This window comes from Ranitomeya imitator, chromosome 9 (assembly GCF_032444005.1).
Source record: "Ranitomeya imitator isolate aRanImi1 chromosome 9, aRanImi1.pri, whole genome shotgun sequence".
In the NCBI taxonomy this organism is placed as follows: domain Eukaryota; kingdom Metazoa; phylum Chordata; class Amphibia; order Anura; family Dendrobatidae; genus Ranitomeya; species Ranitomeya imitator.
Genome location: NC_091290.1, coordinates 9,193,337 through 9,211,993, shown reverse-complemented (window position 1 = coordinate 9,211,993; position 18,657 = coordinate 9,193,337). Strand labels below are relative to the sequence as shown.

General features: G+C 46.0%; 1 protein-coding gene across 8 annotated transcripts in view; it reads left to right on the top strand.

The window, feature by feature from the left end:
- Nucleotides 1–18,657, top strand: part of DGKZ (diacylglycerol kinase zeta) — a 172,992-nt gene that overhangs the window by 95,511 nt on the left and 58,824 nt on the right. For 5 of the 8 annotated variants that reach the window (XM_069740305.1, XM_069740304.1, XM_069740301.1 and 2 more), the window contains exon 2: nucleotides 13,239–13,806. The exons of the other annotated variants lie outside the window; for them this stretch is intronic. In XM_069740305.1, coding sequence (XP_069596406.1) covers nucleotides 13,292–13,806 — 515 coding nt within the window. In that variant the 5' untranslated portion in view covers nucleotides 13,239–13,291. The remainder of the gene's footprint in view (nucleotides 1–13,238; nucleotides 13,807–18,657) is intronic. 8 annotated transcript variants of the gene reach the window in all.

Genomic DNA, 18,657 nt, shown 5'->3' with positions numbered 1-18,657 from the left:
TGTATGTATTTTATGTGTGTACTGTGTATATACATGCATGTGTTTACTGTGTGTGTGTACCGTGTATATGTGTGTTTCTATATAGAAGTGTATATTATCTGTGTATATACATGCATTTGTGTATGTATGTAAAATGTATTTACAGTGTGTGTGCATTATGTATATGTGTGGATGTATAATGTGTGCATCTCTATAGAAGTGTATATTTTATGTGTATACTTTCTGTTTATTTGTGTATATTCATGCATTTGTGTATGTATGTATAATGTGTGTGTATCTATATAAAAGTGTATATTTTATATGTGTGGTAATAAAAATCCGACACCAAATATCCAAATCTGCCCAAGTGTCCGGTAACTTATGGACGTGTTTTTCCGACACACTATTGGAATCTTAGGTGCAGCACCAAAATAAAGTCAATCCAAAATTTGCCAAAGAGAAAAAGAAAGGTGGCCCTCACCGTCCACCCCAAAAAAAAAAGATCCTTTATTTCACTAAAAGATGGCCGTACATGTGCCATGTATATGTATGGATGTATAATGTGTGTGTATCTATATAGAAGTGTATATCTTGTGTGTACTGCGTATATACATGCATTTATGTATGTATGTAAAATGTGTATATTGTGTGTGTGTGTGTGTGTGTACATGTGCATATATAAATTTATATGTATAGGTGCTTGTGTTTATATATAGTATGCTTTGTGTATGTAAATATATATATTTGTGTATATATATATATATATATATAGTATGCTTTGTATGAGTAAATATATAGTGTGTGTGTATATGTATATATGTATGTATATATGTATATATATATATATATATATATATATATATATATATATATATATATATATATATATATATATTTATATTTGTTGTGATCGAGATTTAATGTGGTTGAGTGTCAATAAATTACAGTTTCCAGATTAACTATTCTTCTTTTGGGTTTTTTGCATTTACATTTTTTTTGGACAATTAAATGCAAGCTATTGCTCCCTGTTATCAGCCATGCCAGGAGAGTCTGGGTACAATACTCTTCGATGCGATTGCTGACCGGTTTGGTCACTGCTTTATCTCCACTTACAGGTAGGAACCTTAGATTACCAATGGTTGACTTTGGGGTCCAGTGAACCTAAACCAAGAAGACCCCGTGCTCAGATCTGCGGCGGCTGAAAAGTATATTCTTTATTCGCTGAGCGGCCTGGACTTCCCCGGCTGCCATACTCCTGTTATACCATCTATACCCTTCTCTCTGCTGCTTTGCATGAATTTTCATGACTTTATCTTGTAGCGCCGATTCCCACCGGCGACGTCAGCGTTTTCCATTTATACAAATATTCCTGACGGGGCCTCCTAAGCGTCACTGTGAGCATGACCCAAGTGCGGCGCGACGCTTGATGTCCGTGGCAGTAATGGGCCGAGCCTTTATCTGTGATATACGGCTCCTGTACTATGTGACCATGTATGTACATTGCGCTTCATGAGTAGAGACACGGAGGAAAATTTGGGGAGTTGCAAAAAAAATAAAAATGTATTTTGCTATTCTCATTTTTGCTTTTTTAGTTTGGTGAACTCTCCTTGCTGTTTTGTTTTTTGTTTTGGTTATGACTCAGATGGCATTTGAGGTCCCAAAACAGCGTAACACTAAAAACTATGGGGGGCGGGCGGCAATATGTGTAACGCTGACTGCTAAAGTCTGCAAATATGGAAATTCTGACTGTTAGGGAACGTGAAAATAGCACAATGCTGAATATTGGGGTCTGCAAAACAATGTTCTGGCTGTATAGGGAGAGAATAACTGCTACATCGGTGACAGGGGTCTGCAAGCATTATAACACTGACTACTGGAGGGGTAGGGGGACAGCAAGCTGCATCATTATCACAGTCCTATGGAAACCACCTGACTGACTACCAGACGGCGCAGGCGGCAGCCCTGTCTACCGGAGGGCGCAGGCGGCGTCCCCGTCTAGCGGACTGCGCGGGCGGCGTCCCCGTCTAGCGGACTGCGCGGGCGGCGTCCCCGTCTAGCGGACTGCGCGGGCGGCGTCCCCGTCTAGCGGGCGGCGTCCCCATCTAGCGGACTGCGCGGGCGGCGTCCCCGTCTAGCGGACTGCGCGGGCGGCGTCCCCGTCTACCGGGCTTCACAGGCGGCGTCCCCTATTACACAGGGGTCAACAAACTTAGCAACACTTACCACAGGGATCCGTGAGAAATACATTGCTTACCGAGTTCTACAATGAATTCACAGTTGTCTTTATGAGGTCTGCTAATTCTTACATTTAGGGCCCCTGTGCACCCCAACTTTTGAAAACCGAGATTCCAGCATGTAGTGTGGCATGTAAAAGTTTGGGCACCCCTGGTCAAAATTACTGCTATTGTGCACCCTTGGAGAGTTGTGTGCTCAGATCGCTTTGACCAAGGTTTCAGCCCTTTAATCATCCTGTTAGGGTTCTGGCTTGTTCACTATCATCGTTAGAAAAGGCCAGGTTATGCAAATTTCCCAGCATTATAAAAACCCAGCCTCCTCTAACCTTGTGCCAAAAAAAACAGCAGCCATAGGTTCTTAAAAGCAGCTGCCTAGAACTCTGAAAATGGTGGAGGCCCACAAAGCAGAAGGCTATAAGAAGAGAGCAAAACGTTTTCAAGTTGCCCTGTCTTCAGCTCATAATGTAATTAAGAAATAGCAGTTACCAGGAACAGTGGAGGTCAATATAAGTTCTGGAAGACCATGCAAAATTCCAGTGATATTTGCCAATCTCGCAATCCTACAAGCAGCTCAGAACCCCTACTTGACTGCAAAAGAACATCAGAAAGATCTAGCAGAATCTGGAGTTGTGGCACATTGTTCTACTATTCAGAGAAACCTGCACAAATACAGCCTTCATGGAAGAGTCATCAGAAGAAAACCTCTCCTGCATCCTCACCATAAAATTCAGTGTCAGAAGTATGCAAGAGACCATCTAAACAAACCTGGTATGTTTTGGAAACAAGTCCAGTGGACCGATGAGGTTAAAATAGAACTCTGTGTCCACAATGATGAAAGATGTGTGTGGAGAAAAAAGGGGAAAGAATTTCAGGAAAATAACATCTCGCCAATCATTAAGCATGGGGTTGGATCAATCATGCTTTGGAGTTGTGCTGCAGCCAATGGCACGGGAACATTTCACAGGTAGAGGGGGAAAAATGGATTCAATGAAATTTCAACAAATTCATCATGCAAACATAACACCATCTGTAAAAAAGCTGAAGGTGAAAAGAGGAAGAGGATGGCTCCTACAAATGGGTAATGATCCTAAACGCTAATCACAATCCACAATAGACGACCTCAAACGGCGCAAGATGAAGGTTTTACAGTGGCCCTCACAGTCCCCTGATCTGAACATCATTGAAAATCTGTGGCTAGACCTCAAAATATCAGAGGAAGCAAGACGACCCAGGAATCTCACTGAACTGGAAGAAAGGAGGAAAACCCCTCAGAGATGGATTAAGAGACTCTTGTTTGGCTACAAAAAGCATTTACAAGCTGTGACACTTGCAAAAGGGGGCAAATGTAAAAGATGGACAGAAATACGCATTTTACAAATACAAAGGCAATGTGTCATTTGTAACTTCAGGCCTTTTTACAGATCATTTCATCTTCAACTTGCTGCTCACAATAACAGTAGTCTTCTACCAGGGGTGCCCGGACTTTTCCATGCCACTGTAAATGTATCAGGCTATTTGTGCATGCTGCTTGTCACCAGCCGTATCCATCAGTCCATTAATAATCCATGATTTTCCCGCTGATTTTAGCTCCGTTAACCTTGTGTTTTCTTCTGAAGCATTCTCCCCGTGAGTCGGTCCTGTGCGTCTCCCATCAGACGGAGCAGCGGATGTCGCCGCCGGGTCCTTACGGTTTGTGGTTTTTTTGGGCAGAGGGGTCGGCCGCGGCGCTGTGTACACGGTGACTTTTGGCTTTCTGGCGGTTCCGCGTCATCTCGGGCTCTGCACCTGCACTATTAATAGCCGTCCGTGTATCTGAGATCTGCTCCCTATAAATAGCCGGGGTTGCTTTTCGTTTTTTCCCCGCGGCTTCCAGGTTAACCCCTCTCTTGTTCTCCAGCACAAACTGGTTTTTTTTTCTTGCGGTCGCCAGCGTCCGGTTACTCTTCCTCGTCTCCGTGTAATGCAATAAGTGACACTGTATCCCCGGCCGATAGCTGACACTGTGTGTAGGAGACATTATCCCGCACGGACGGGACACCAGATTAATGAGATTGCGGCTTATCACGTAACGGTCGGCGAATAATGGAGGATGATTAAAACCGGCGCTGAGATCGAGGAGACCGTGCACAGGAAATGCTTGTTACAAGTGGTTTCCTGCTCATTCTTTGCTGGGAGACGACCTTTGACCCGTGTCCTTTTGGATGTTTCTGGGCTGCAATCCAATATGGCCTTAGGAAAAAAGGCCGAGAACGTCCCTGCAACCCGGACGCAGGATTATCCTCCAATACATCACCGAGTGCCAGGGAGCCGTGACTAGGGAAGGTCACCGCTAAACTATGGCGGCACTATAGTGATACATTGTGTGCGTCCGGACCCCCTACTCATCTATGGCGGCACTATAGTGATACATTGTGTATATCCGGACCCCCTGCTCATCTATGGCAGCACTATAGTGATACATTGTGTATATCCGGACCCCCTACTCATCTATGGCGACACTATAGTGATACATTGTGTATATCCGGAGCCCCTGATCATCTATGGCGGCACTATAGTGATACATTGTGTATGTCCGGACCCCCTACTCATCTATGGCGGCACTATAGTGATACATTGTGTATATCCGGAGCCCCTGATCATCTATGGCAGCACTATAGTGATACACTGTGTATGTCCGGACCCCCTGCTCCTCTATGGCGACACTATAGTGATACACGGTGTATGTCCGGACCCCCTACTCATCTATGGTGACACTATAGTGATACATTGTGTATGTCCGGACCCCCTGCTCATCTATGGCGGCACTATAGTGATACATTGTGTATGTCCGGACCCCCTGCTCCTCTATGGTGACACTATAGTGATACACGGTGTATGTGCGGACCCCTGCTCATCTATGGTGACACTATAGTGATACATTGTGTATGTCCGGACCCCCTGCTCATCTATGCTGACACTATAGTGATACATTGTGTATGTCCGGACCCCTGCTCATCTATTGTGACACTATAGTGATACACGGTGTATGTCCGGACCCCCTGCTCATCTATGGTGACACTATAGTGATACATTGTGTATGTCCGGACCCCCTTCTCATCTATGCTGACACTATAGTGATACATTGTGTATGTCCGGACCCCCTGCTCCTCTATGGTGACACTATTGTGATACATTGTATATGTCTGGACCCCCTACTCATCTATGGTGACACTATAGTGATACATTGTGTATGTCCGGACCCCCTGCTCATCTATGGCGGCACTATAGTGATACATTGTGTATGTCCGGACCCCCTGCTCCTCTATGGTGACACTATAGTGATTCACGGTGTATGTGCGGACCCCTGCTCATCTATGGTGACACTATAGTGATACATTGTATATGTCCGGACCCCCTGCTCCTCTATGGTGACACTATAGTGATACATTGTGTATGTCCGGACCCCCTGCTCATCTATGGCGGCACTATAGTGATACACGGTGTATGTGCGGACCCCTGCTCATCTATGGTGACACTATAGTGATACATTGTATATGTCCGGATCCCCTGCTCCTCTATGGTGACACTATAGTGATACATTGTGTATGTCCGGACCCCCTACTCATCTATGTGACACTATAGTGATAAATTGTGTATGTCCGGACCCCCTGCTCATCTATTGTGACACTATAGTGATACACGGTGTATGTCCGGACCCCCTGCTCATCTATGGTGACACTATAGTGATACACTGTGTATGTCCGGACCCCCTGCTCATCTATGGCGGCACTATAGTGATACATTGTGTATGTCCGGACCCCCTGCTCCTCTATGGCGGCACTATAGTGATACATTGTGTATGTCCGGACCCCCTGCTCCTCTATGGTGACACTATAGTGATACATTGTGTATGTCCGGACCCCCTGCTCCTCTATGGTGACACTATAGTGATACATTGTGTATGTCCGGACCCCCTGCTCCTCTATGGTGACACTATAGTGATGCATTGTGTATGTCCGGACCCCCTGCTCCTCTATGGTGACACTATAGTGATATATTGTATACGTCCGGACCCCCTGCTCATCTATGGTGACACTATAGTGATACACTGTGTATGTCCGGACCCCCTGCTCATCTATGGCGGCACTATAGTGATACATTGTGTATGTCCGGACCCCCTGCTCCTCTATGGTGACACTATAGTGATACATTGTGTATGTCCGGACCCCCTGCTCATCTATTGTGACACTATAGTGATACACGGTGTATGTCCGGACCCCCTGCTCATCTATGGCTGCACTATAGTGATACATTGTATATGTCCGGACCCCCTGCTCCTCTATGGTGACACTATAGTGATACACGGTGTATGTCCGGACCCCCTACTCATCTATGGCTGCACTATAGTGATACATTGTATATGTCCGGACCCCCTGCTCCTCTATGGTGACACTATAGTGATACATTGTGTATGTCCGGACCCCTTACTCATCTATGTGACACTATAGTGATAAATTGTGTATGTCCGGACCCCCTGCTCATCTATGGCGGCACTATAGTGATACATTGTGTATGTCCGGACCCCCTGCTCATCTATGGTGACACTGTAGGGATACATTGTATATGTCCGGACCCCCTGCTCATCTATGCTGACACTATAGTGATACATTGTATATGTCCGGACCCCTGCTCATCTATGGTGACACTATAGTGATACACGGTGTATGTCCGGACCCCCTGCTCATCTATGGTGACACTATAGTGATACACGGTGTATGTCCGGACCCCCTGCTCATCTATGGCGGCACTATAGTGATACATTGTGTATGTCCGGACCCCCTGCTCATCTATTGTGACACTATAGTGATACACGGTGTATGTCCGGACCCCCTGCTCATCTATGGTGACACTATAGTGATACACGGTGTATGTCCGGACCCCCTACTCATCTATGGCTGCACTATAGTGATACATTGTGTATGTCCGGACCCCCTGCTCATCTATGGTGACACTGTAGGGATACATTGTATATGTCCGGACCCCCTGCTCCTCTATGGTGACACTATAGTGATACACGGTGTATGTCCGGACCCCCTGCTCATCTATGGTGACACTATAGTGATACACGGTGTATGTCCGGACCCCCTACTCATCTATGGCTGCACTATAGTGATACATTGTATATGTCCGGACCCCCTGCTCCTCTATGGTGACACTATAGTGATACATTGTATATGTCCGGACCCCCTGCTCCTCTATGGTGACACTATAGTGATACATTGTGTATGTCCGGACCCCCTGCTCATCTATTGTGACACTATAGTGATACACGGTGTATGTCCGGACCCCCTGCTCCTCTATGGTGACACTATAGTGATACACGGTGTATGTCCGGACCCCCTGCTCCTCTATGGTGACACTATAGTGATACATTGTGTATGTCCGGACCCCCTGCTCATCTATGGTGACACTGTAGGGATACATTGTATATGTCCGGACCCCCTGCTCCTCTATGGTGACACTATAGTGATACACGGTGTATGTGCGGACCCCCTGCTCATCTATGGTGACACTATAGTGATGCATTGTATATGTCCGGACCCCCTGCTCATCTATGGCGGCACTATAGTGATACATTGTGTATGTCCGGACCCCTGCTCATCTATGGCGGCACTATAGTGATACATTGTATATGTCCGGACCCCCTACTCATCTATGGCAGCACTATAGTGACACATTGTGTATGTCCGGACCCCCTGCTCATCTATGGCGGCACTATAGTGATACATTGTATATGTCCGGACCCCCTACTCATCTATGGTGACACTATAGTGACACATTGTGTATGTCCGGACCCCCTGCTCATCTATGGTGACACTATAGTGATACACTGTGTATGTCCGGACCCCCTACTCATCTATGGTGACACTATAGTGACACATTGTGTATGTCCGGACCCCCTGCTCATCTATGGTGACACTATAGTGATACATTGTGTATGTCCGGACCCCCTACTCATCTATGGTGACACTATAGTGACACATTGTGTATGTCCGGACCCCCTGCTCATCTATGGTGACACTATAGTGATACATTGTGTATGTCCGGACCCCCTACTCATCTATGGTGACACTATAGTGACACATTGTGTATGTCCGGACCCCCTACTCATCTATGGTGACACTATAGTGACACATTGTGTATGTCCGGACCCCTGCTCATCTATGGTGACACTATAGTGATACATTGTGTATGTCCGGACCCCCTACTCATCTATGGTGACACTATAGTGATACATTGTGTATGTCCGGACCCCCTACTCATCTATGGTGACACTATAGTGATACATTGTGTATGTCCGGACCCCCTACTCATCTATGGTGACACTATAGTGACACATTGTGTATGTCCGGACCCCTGCTCATCTATGGTGACACTATAGTGATACACTGTGTATGTCCGGACCCCCTGCTCCTCTATGGCAGCACTATAGTGATACACTGTGTATGTCCGGACCCCCTGCTCCTCTATGGCAGCACTATAGTGATACACTGTGTATGTCCGGACCCCTGCTCATCTATGGTGACACTATAGTGATACATTGTGTATGTCCGGACCCCCTGCTCATCTATGGCAGCACTATAGTGATACACTGTGTATGTCCGGACCCCCTACTCATCTATGGTGACACTATAGTGACACATTGTGTATGTCCGGACCCCTGCTCATCTATGGTGACACTATAGTGATACACTGTGTATGTCCGGACCCCCTGCTCCTCTATGGCAGCACTATAGTGATACATTGTGTATGTCCGGACCCCTGCTCATCTCTCGCCTGATATCTGGGGAGCTGAACCTTTTCCCCCTTCCTCTGCCAGCATGTCGGATTTGGGCACTAGACCCCTCTTGTTGTTCTGCTTGTAAGAGATCCGTGAGATAATGCACGTCACATTAGCGTTGGGCGTTTTATGAGATGGGTGTGAAGATCTTTGCACGCGCTGCCACTTTACCTGGATTTCTTCATGACCTCTGCTCTCCTGACATGGCGGTTCTAGCTAATTCTTGTATCCCCCCCTCCCCCCCTCCTTTCACATTTGCAAAAAATTGCGGATAATCTTTTCTTTTTGTTCCTCTATTATTCTTCCTGGAAACTGATAAGTACATGTAGAAGAGGTGCTCCAATAAAACATCATAGGGGAGGTGATGGGTCCTCTTCCCATCATGGACCCGACCACCTGACTGGGGACCCACTTACCCCGCTCAGGAGACCCTGCACGTGATGTAAGTGCACAGCGCGTCTGTTCTGCCGCACTCCCCAAAGTTTTAATTTTGAAGCACTGTTCCTTTAAGAGAACAGCAGCTCTGAAGATCACAGTGAAGACTTTCATAGTTGCAGATTTTTGCAGCCAAAGGTTCGGTAGTCACGAAGTCAGCATAAAATGTGGGTGAGAATCCCCCTCGGCTTGCCTCCTCTCGCCCTGCGCAGGCACCGCTGGGGGGTCTCACACTGATTTACCATATGAAAGGTCCTCATTAATATATACATAAATGCATCTCCTCAGGCCACTTATCACCTACATCAAAGGCCCATGAAGCCTCTGCTGACACTCGGAAGCATGAGCTGCAGAGAAGGGTTAACCCTTTCATGACACCTAGGCCAGTTCCTTACCCCCTTACAATGCGGGTCCTTTTTTGAGGGGAGTCCTACACAGCGGCCAATGGCAATTGTTAATACGATCATTTGGCCGCCATGCAACATTGTCGGCAGCACATTTACAGCGGGAGATGTGCTGCTGACAATAATAATAATAATAATAATTTTTATTTATATAGCGCCAACATATTCCGCAGCGCTTTACAAATTATAGAGGGGAATTGTACAGACAATAGACATTACAGCATAACAGAAATACAGTTCAAAACAGATACCAGGAGGAGTGAGGGCCCTGCTGCTCGCAAGCTTACAGACTATGGGGAAAAGGGGAGACACGAGAGGTGGATGGTAACAATTGCTTTAGTTATTCGGACCGGCCATAGTGTAAGGCTCGGGTGTTCATGTAAAGCTGCATGAACCAGTATGTAGCAGTACAGACACAGAGGGCTAATACTGCATTAAGTGTATGAGAACATGATGCGAGGAACCTTTTTTTTTTTTTTTTATAAATAGGCCACACAGGGATAGTTAGGTTAATGCATTGAGGCGGTAGGCCAGTCTGAACAAATGAGTTTTTAGGGCACGCTTAAAGCTGTGGGGATTGGGGATTAATCGTATTAACCTAGGTAGTGAATTCCAAAGAATCGGCGCAGCACGTGTAAAGTCTTGGAGACGGGAGTGGGAGGTTCTGATTATTGAGGATGCTAACCTGAGGTCATTAGTGGAGCGGAGGGCACGGGTAGGGTGGTAGACTGATACCAGGGAGGAGATGTAGGGTGGTGCTGAGCCATGGAGTGCTTTGTGGATGAGGGTAGTAGTTTTGTACTGGATTCTGGAGTGGATGGGTAGCCAGTGTAATGACTGGCACAGGGTAGAGGCATCGGTGTAACGGTTGGTGAGGAATATGATCCTGGCAGCAGCATTCAGGACAGATTGGAGCGGGGAGAGTTTTGCAAGAGGGAGACCGATTAGTAGAGAGTTACAATAGTCCAGACGAGAATGAATAAGTGAAACAGTAAGAGTTTTTGCAGAGTCGAAAGTAAGAAAAGGGCGAATTCTAGAAATGTTTTTGAGATGCAGGTAAGAAGAGCGAGCCAATGATCAGATGTAGGGGGTGAATGAAAGGTCAGAATCAAGGATGACCCCAAGGCAGCGGGCATGTTGCTTTGGAGTAATGGTGGAACCGCACACGGAGATGGCAATGTCAGGCAAAGGTAGGTTAGTAGAGGGAGAGAACACGAGGAGTTCAGTTTTTGACAGGTTTAGTTTCAGATAGAGGGAGGACATGATGTTAGAGACAGCGGTAAGACAATCACTGGTGTTTTCTAAAAAGGTCGGTGTGATATCAGGAGAAGAAGTGTATAATTGGGTGTCGTCAGCATAGAGATGGTACTGGAAACCAAATCTACTGATTGTTTGTCCAATAGGGGCAGTATACAACGAGAAGAGGAGGGGGCCTAGGACTGATCCTTGAGGAACCCCAACAGTAAGGGGAAGGTGAGAGGAGGAGGAACCAGCAAAACATACAGTGAAGGATCGGTCAGAGAGATAGGAGGAGAACCAGGAGAGAACGGTGTCCTTGAGGCTGATGGAGCGGAGCATAGTGAGGAGGAGCTGATGATCCACAGTGTCGAATGCTGCGGAGAGATCCAAGAGAATTAGCATGGAGTAGTGACCATTAGATTTAGCTGTTAGTAGGTCATTAGAGACTTTAGTGAGGGCAGTTTCAGTAGAGTGTAAAGAGCGGAAGCCAGATTGAAGAGGGTCGAGAAGAGAGTTATCTGAGAGATAGCGGGTAAGACGGGAGTGGACCAGGCGTTCGAGGAGTTTAGAGATGAAGGGAAGATTAGAGACAGGTCTATAATTTGCGGCACAGTTTTGATCGAGGGATGGTTTTTTAAGTAATGGATGTATGATGGCATGCTTAAATGAGGAGGGAAAAATACCGGAAGCGAGGGAAAGGTTGAATATTTTTGTTAGGTGAGAGGTGACAGCCGGGGAAAGGGACTGGAGGAGATGTGACGGAATGGGGTCACTGGTGCAAGTGGTCGGGCAAGAAGATGCAAGGAGCCTGCTTACTTCTTCTTCTGTAACTGCTTCAAAGTCAGAGAGTGAACTAGATGCAGTGGGGGAGGGAGGACAGTGCATGGTATGAAGAGATTGGGAGATGATTACCTGTCGAATGTGGTCAATTTTTTCTTTGAAGTAATTGGCCAGATCGTCAGCACGGAGATCCGTGGTTGGGGCCTGCTCTCTTGGGTTGAGTAGGGACTGGAACGTGTCAAAGAGACGTTTAGGGTTATTGGACAGGGAGGTGATGAGGGTGTTGAAGTAGGTTTGTTTGGAGAGGTGAAGGGCAGAATTGTATGTCTTTAGCATGAACTTATAATGGATGAAATCTTCGGGTAGATTAGATTTTCTCCACAGACGTTCTGCGCACCTGGAGCACCGCTGCAGGAAACGTGTTTGCAGCGTGTGCCACGGTTGTTGCCGTCTGTGCCGAGTTGTTTTATGTATAGGAGGAGCAGCTTCATCCAGAGCACTTTGCAGGGTTTCATTGTAATGCTTCAGAGCAGAATCAGGACATGAGATGGAGGAGATTGGGGCCAATGAGGACTGCAAGTTCTTCATAAGTTTCTGGGTGTTAATGGCCAGTATGTTTCTATAAGTGTGGAAAGTGGGGGTGACCTGAGCGGGATGGCAGTTCTTGATAGAGAATGAAAGAAGGTTGTGGTCAGAGAGCGGGAGAGGGGAGTTTGTGAAATCATCCACTGAGCAAAGCCGGGAGAAGACCAAGTCAAGGGAGTTTCCATCTTCATGTGTTGGAGAGTTAGTATGCTGCGAGAGGCCAAAAGAGGACAATGATTTCAGTCCTGCATAGAAGTTGTGATCATTTTCTCCATCAGCTGATCGCCATCTTTTTATACATGGGACAGTGATCGGGAACAATCGGCTTTTACTCCTGCTGAAAGCCATTAGATAAAAGCAGGAGCAATGTATACTGTTAAGTGAAAGAACGGACGTCCCAGCACCCTTGGTGCTGACCAAGTGATGAAGAGCTGTAAGTGTCAGGGACTATAGCTATTACAATGCTGAGCAATGCTATAGGTCCCTGGCAGATATGGGACTGCTTTATTACATGGAGTATGTCTATGAACCAGGAGGCTCTGGATAAACAGTACAAGCAGTGCTATAGGTCATTGAATGGTGGTGATACATCCATGTTGCTGGATAGTTTACAGATCATTGATTCATGTAATCCTGACTTTATGGGGTCTTTATATATTGCGTCTGTATTTTCTTTTTTTTTTCTTGGGGTTTTACGCTCCTCTGTATAAGTGACAGCTTAGCGTCTTCTGAATTCTAACATGGCGGTTTGTACGTTAACAGCCCCCTCCTCCGCTGACCAGTCCGTACCGTACCCCCTCCACGACGGGAACAATATGGAAACCTTTTTTAAAAGGCACTTCAAGAAGAAACCTGCTCCTCCTCCTTCGGAAACGTATTGCCCCCCGGCTTTGCGGAGGAGCAACGTTGTGATAACCACTGGCAAAGCCCGCCGCAGGTCCAGCGCTGGGTTGGCGTCTACCACCCTCTCTATGCAGAGACGTTGCTCTGTGACGCAGCCGCCAGCTCTCCCTCTCGGGACGGCCACGCCGGGACACGGGGGAAGAAAGGACGGGCGTCGGAGGTCAAGTACGACCACACCGGGCCTGAGTCCGCGGTTTGCTGTCCAGAAGAGACGTGGGGGGAAGCTACACTGCATAGATCGTCAGCTCTTGGGGCCTTCCATGTTACTTGCAAGCCTTATCCAAATGAAAGAAGGGGCAGAGACCAAAGCGCTAAACTCTGACGAAGAGGAGATGGAAGAGACATCAGAGGAAGGAAGCGACCAGGAAAGCATGGAGATCTGTGACCCACCACCCTGCACCAACTCCACCACCGACCAACGAAAACTGTACGCAGGGGACTAGTAAAGGTGGGGTAGGGGGGCAGCGTTTTACATTGCTTTTATATGATATACCCCCTAGTGATATACAACCATTGAAGGTGATTGTTACGACACCTACCAATGTATGATAAAGGGTTATTCCTAACGTGGCAGCTACCAGCAGGAGAGGTAATAACTAGCTGCTCAAAGGAGCAATGTGCTCTGTAGTTGCTTTCATTTGAAGATGGGAGAGCTTTGTACTGTGTGTTGCAATCTTCAGTCCTATAGAAAGTGAATGGAGCAGAGCTGCGCATACTAAGGAAATCCTGAAAACATGACCTGTTGGTGGCTCTTGAGGACCGGAGTTGGGGAACGCTGGTCTATATGATAGGTGAACTCTGTACTGCACTTAGGAATCTTCAGTCCTATAAACCGTGAATGGAGCAGAGCTGCGCATGCGCGCCATACTCCCATTCATTGTCTATATGATAGATGAGCGCTGTACTGCACTTAGGAATCTTCAGTCCTATAAACAGTGAATGGAGCAGAGCTGCGCATGCGCGCCATACTCCAATTCATTGTCTGTGGGATAGGTGAGCGCTGTACTGCAATTCGCAATCTTCAGTCCTATAGACTGAATGGAGCAGAGCTGCGCATGCGCGCCATACTCCCATTCATTGTCTGTGGGATAGGTGAGCGCTGTACTGCACTTAGCAATCTTCAGTCCTATAGACAGTGAATGCATAAGAACTTAGCATGTGCTGCAAATGCCTATTTCTAAAGAAACAAGAACTTTGCCATAAATTGTTTGAAGCAACCACTTTGTGTATGCGCAGCCCTGTATATCTCCTTTATAGCTCTGGATAAATCTTTGGAGGTTACTACAGTTTCAGAGCCCCATTATTGAGATCAGGGGGGGCCCCCGGCGGCTTTGCTGTGGACAGATGACAACTTGCCAACTTTGGAATAACGTAATGGACCATACGACTACACTAGATAATTGCTAGAATGTAGCAGCCGTCAGCAGCGGCTGAATACAGGCCGCCATAAACCGCAGCCTGTAGTCTGTTAACAGGTTTACAGGCCAGTAACAGAAATTATACTGTGCTTTATTGTTCATTGTGCAAAAGGGCGTGATTGCAGCAAATAAAGAGAAGCATATATCCGCATCGTGTGACAAAAAAACAGAATATTTGGGAGCAGCGGGAACAAAATAAGAATTAAAGGACCGTTTTGACCTCTTTTAAGAGTCAACTGGTCAGTCTGATTTTCTGCTACTCTTACTTGCCAAAAGCTCCCATTTTAGTGATTCAGTCTCAGATAGAACAATACGTGGCGGCGCTTATGTTAATTTTCATTAAAGGTTTATTACAACTTTCCTGTTCAATGTGAATGGGGCTTAAATATCCTTTACGTTGGGATTTAGATACAGTGTGGAAAATAAGTATTTTGAAAGTTTTGCAGATTTTGCAAGTTTCCCCACCTACAAAGAATGGAGAGGTCTGTAATTTTTAGCGTAAGTACACTTCACCTGTGAGACAGAATCTTCAAAAAAAATACAGAAAATCCCATTATATTATTTACGTAATTATTTGCATTTTATTGCATGAAATAAATATTTGATACAATAGAAAAACAGAACTTAATATTTGGGTGCAGAAAACTTTGTTTGCAATTACAGAGGTCAGATGTTTCCTGTAGTTCTTGACCCGGTTTGCAGACACCGCGGCAGGGATTTTGGCCCCCAGCTCCATACAGATCTTCTCCAGATCTTTCAGGTCCTGGGGCTGTCGCTGGGCATCGTTAAATTTCAGCTCCTCCAAAGGTTATTTTTTATATTGGATTCAGGTCTGGAGATTGGCTAGGCCTCTCCAGGTCCTTGAAAAGCTTCTTACGGAGCCACTCCTTAGTTGCCCTGGCTGTGTGTTTCGGGTCATTGTCATGGTGGAAGACCCAGCCACGACCCATCTTCAATACTCTACTGAGAGAAGGAGGTTGTTGGCCAAAATCTCACGATACATGACCCCATCCATCCTTTGTTCAATACGGTGCAGTCGTCCTGTCCTCTTTACAGAAAAGAACCCCCAAAAGTATGTTTCCCCCACCATGCTTTACGATTGGGATGGTGTTCTTGGGTTTGCACTCATCCTTCTTCTTCCTCCAAACACAGTGAGTGGACTTGATACCAAAAAGTTCTATTTTGGTCTCCTCTGACCACATGACCTTCTCACATGTCTTTTCTGGATCATCCAGATGGCCATTGGCGAACTTCAAACAGGCCTGGACATGTGCTGGTGTGAGCAGGGGGACCTTGTGTGTCCTGCAGGATTTTAATCCATGACTGCGTGGTGTGTTACTAACAGTAATGTTTGAGACTGTGGTCCCAGCTCTCTTCAGGTCATTGACCAGGTCCTTCGTGTAGTTCTGGGCTTATTCCTGACCTTTCTCAGAATCATCCTTACACCATAAGGTGATAACCCACATGGAGCCCCAGACAGAGGAAGATTGACCGTCATCTTGTGTTTCTTCCATTTGCTAATAATTGTGCTAACAGTTGTTGCTTCTCACCAAGCTGCTTCCCTATTGTCCTGTAGCTCATCCCAGCCTTGTGCAGGTCTACAATTTTGTCCCTGTTGTCCTTAGACAGCTCTTTGGTCTTGGCCATGGTGGAGAGGTTGGAGTGTGATTGATTGTGTGGACAGGTGTCTTTTATACAGGTAATGAGTGCAGAGTAGGAAGCTTATTACAGGAAAACTAACAGGTCTGTGATAGGCAGAATTCTTGTTGGTCGGTCGGAGATCAAATACTTATTTCATGCAATAAAATGCAAATTAATTATGTAACGATCCTACAATGTGATTTACTGGTTTTAATTTTTAGATTCTGTCTCTCACAGGAGAAGTCTACGTACGATAAAAATTACAGATCTCTCCGTTCTTTGTAGGAGGAAAAATGTGCAAATAGGGCGTATATCAAATACTTACTTCATGCAATCAAAATGCAAATTAATTATGTAAAAATCCTACAATGTGATTTTTTTGGATTTTATTGTTAGATTCTGTCTCTCACAGGTGAAGTCCACGTACGATAAAAATTGCAGGTCTCTCCATTCCGTGTAGGTGGGAAAACTGGCAAAAGTTGTCCGTGTATCAAATACTTATTTTCCCCACTGTATGTGTGAACGTTCTTCTCATTGGCGGTATTTGTACCCACTAGTTACAAGGCTGGGCACTAGTGAGGGCCAATTGTGGTGTTCTAGTTGCCCGTCCACTGAGGTGAAAGCCATATTGGCCCCTGACTCCTCGGTAATGGCAGATTAGTGGACGCGATGATCACCGTTATATAAGGCCCCCGTTGTGTGAGAGGTGATACAACCCCATTAAAGGAAGTGCGATGTGTTCCCCTGTGGGTTCCCGCTCGGGGAGTGCCGATATTTGTGTATACAGAGCGTTCATAGTGGGATTTGGCAGAGCATTTTCTCCGCTCAACCTTTAGCTTTGTTTGGCCCGGTCCTATCTTTAGAAAGTGATATTTGAGCGTGTTTTCCCCCCGCCATGTATAACTCAAGGGAGGGATTGGTGCTTTGTTTATTTTGGCTTCAGAACGGTGTTCTGCGCTGGCAGCGTTAATGGGCACCTGTGTAATATCTCGAGCAGAAGCAGGAATGTTCTCGCCTGACACCCGCGCTCTGTACACGATACCGAGGTGTCCCGTCACAGAAGGCATCGTACAAATCTCATCGAATGGTGAAAGTACCCTCAAGTGATCGGGCCTAGTCCATCAAAAGGGAGAATTTGGTTTGGCTGCCCATAGCAACCAATCACAGAGCAGCTCTCATGTTTCCAGAGCGGTTTTACAAATGAAAGCTCAGCTCTGATTGGTTGCTATGGGAAACATCTTTTTTTTTTTTAGACCTAGTGGCACACAAGAAAATAAATAATGAAGAATATGGCCGATGTTTATATGGTGACAATTAGACTGGCTTCCTTGTAAGAGTTATCTCAATACCATTGTAAAGTTATATACCGTATATATGTATGTGTGTGAATATAAATATATATATATATATATATATATATATATATATATATATATATATATATATATATATATATATATATATATATATATATATATATTTTTTTTTATATTCTTATCGGGGTCTGATCCTGAACATGAAGGGGATGCAGCATTGTTTTTGCTTTGCACAGACCCCACAATTGTGCTGTGCACAATGAAGGGCCGCAATGTTATACCAGTGAGGATCTATGGCTGGACCTCTGACTGATCAGGAAGCCATGGCTTCTCCTTACATTGATGGAAAGAGGTTTTCAGGCTCCTTGAGTAAAGAATTACCACCATAACTTACATTGTATCTTCACTGGCCATGACATGTTACATGGCAGGAGACAGCCCTATGGTGGTGCTGCTGCGCCTCCGCGTCGTAAAAGTGAAGGTGGTCCTGTGTTGTAGAAGTGAAGGTGGTCCCGTGTTGTAGAAGTGAAGGTGGTCCCGTATTGTAGAAGTGAAGGTGGTCCCGTGTTGAAGTGAAGGTGGTCCCGTGTTGTAGAAGTGAAGGTGGTCCCGTGTTGTAGAAGTGAAGGTGGTCCCGTATTGTAGAAGTGAAGGTAGTCCCGTATTGTAGAAGTGAAGGTGGTCCCGTGTTGTAGAAGTGAAGGTGGTCCCGTGTTGAAGTGAAGGTGGTCCCGTGTTGTAGAAGTGAAGGTGGTCCCGTGTTGTAGACGTGAAGGTGGTCCCGTATTGTAGAAGTGAAGGTAGTCCCGTATTGTAGAAGTGAAGGTGGTCCCGTGTTGTAGAAGTGAAGGTGGTCCCGTGTTACTGCTCGCACCCAGACTGCATTCACAGCGCTACGTCGCA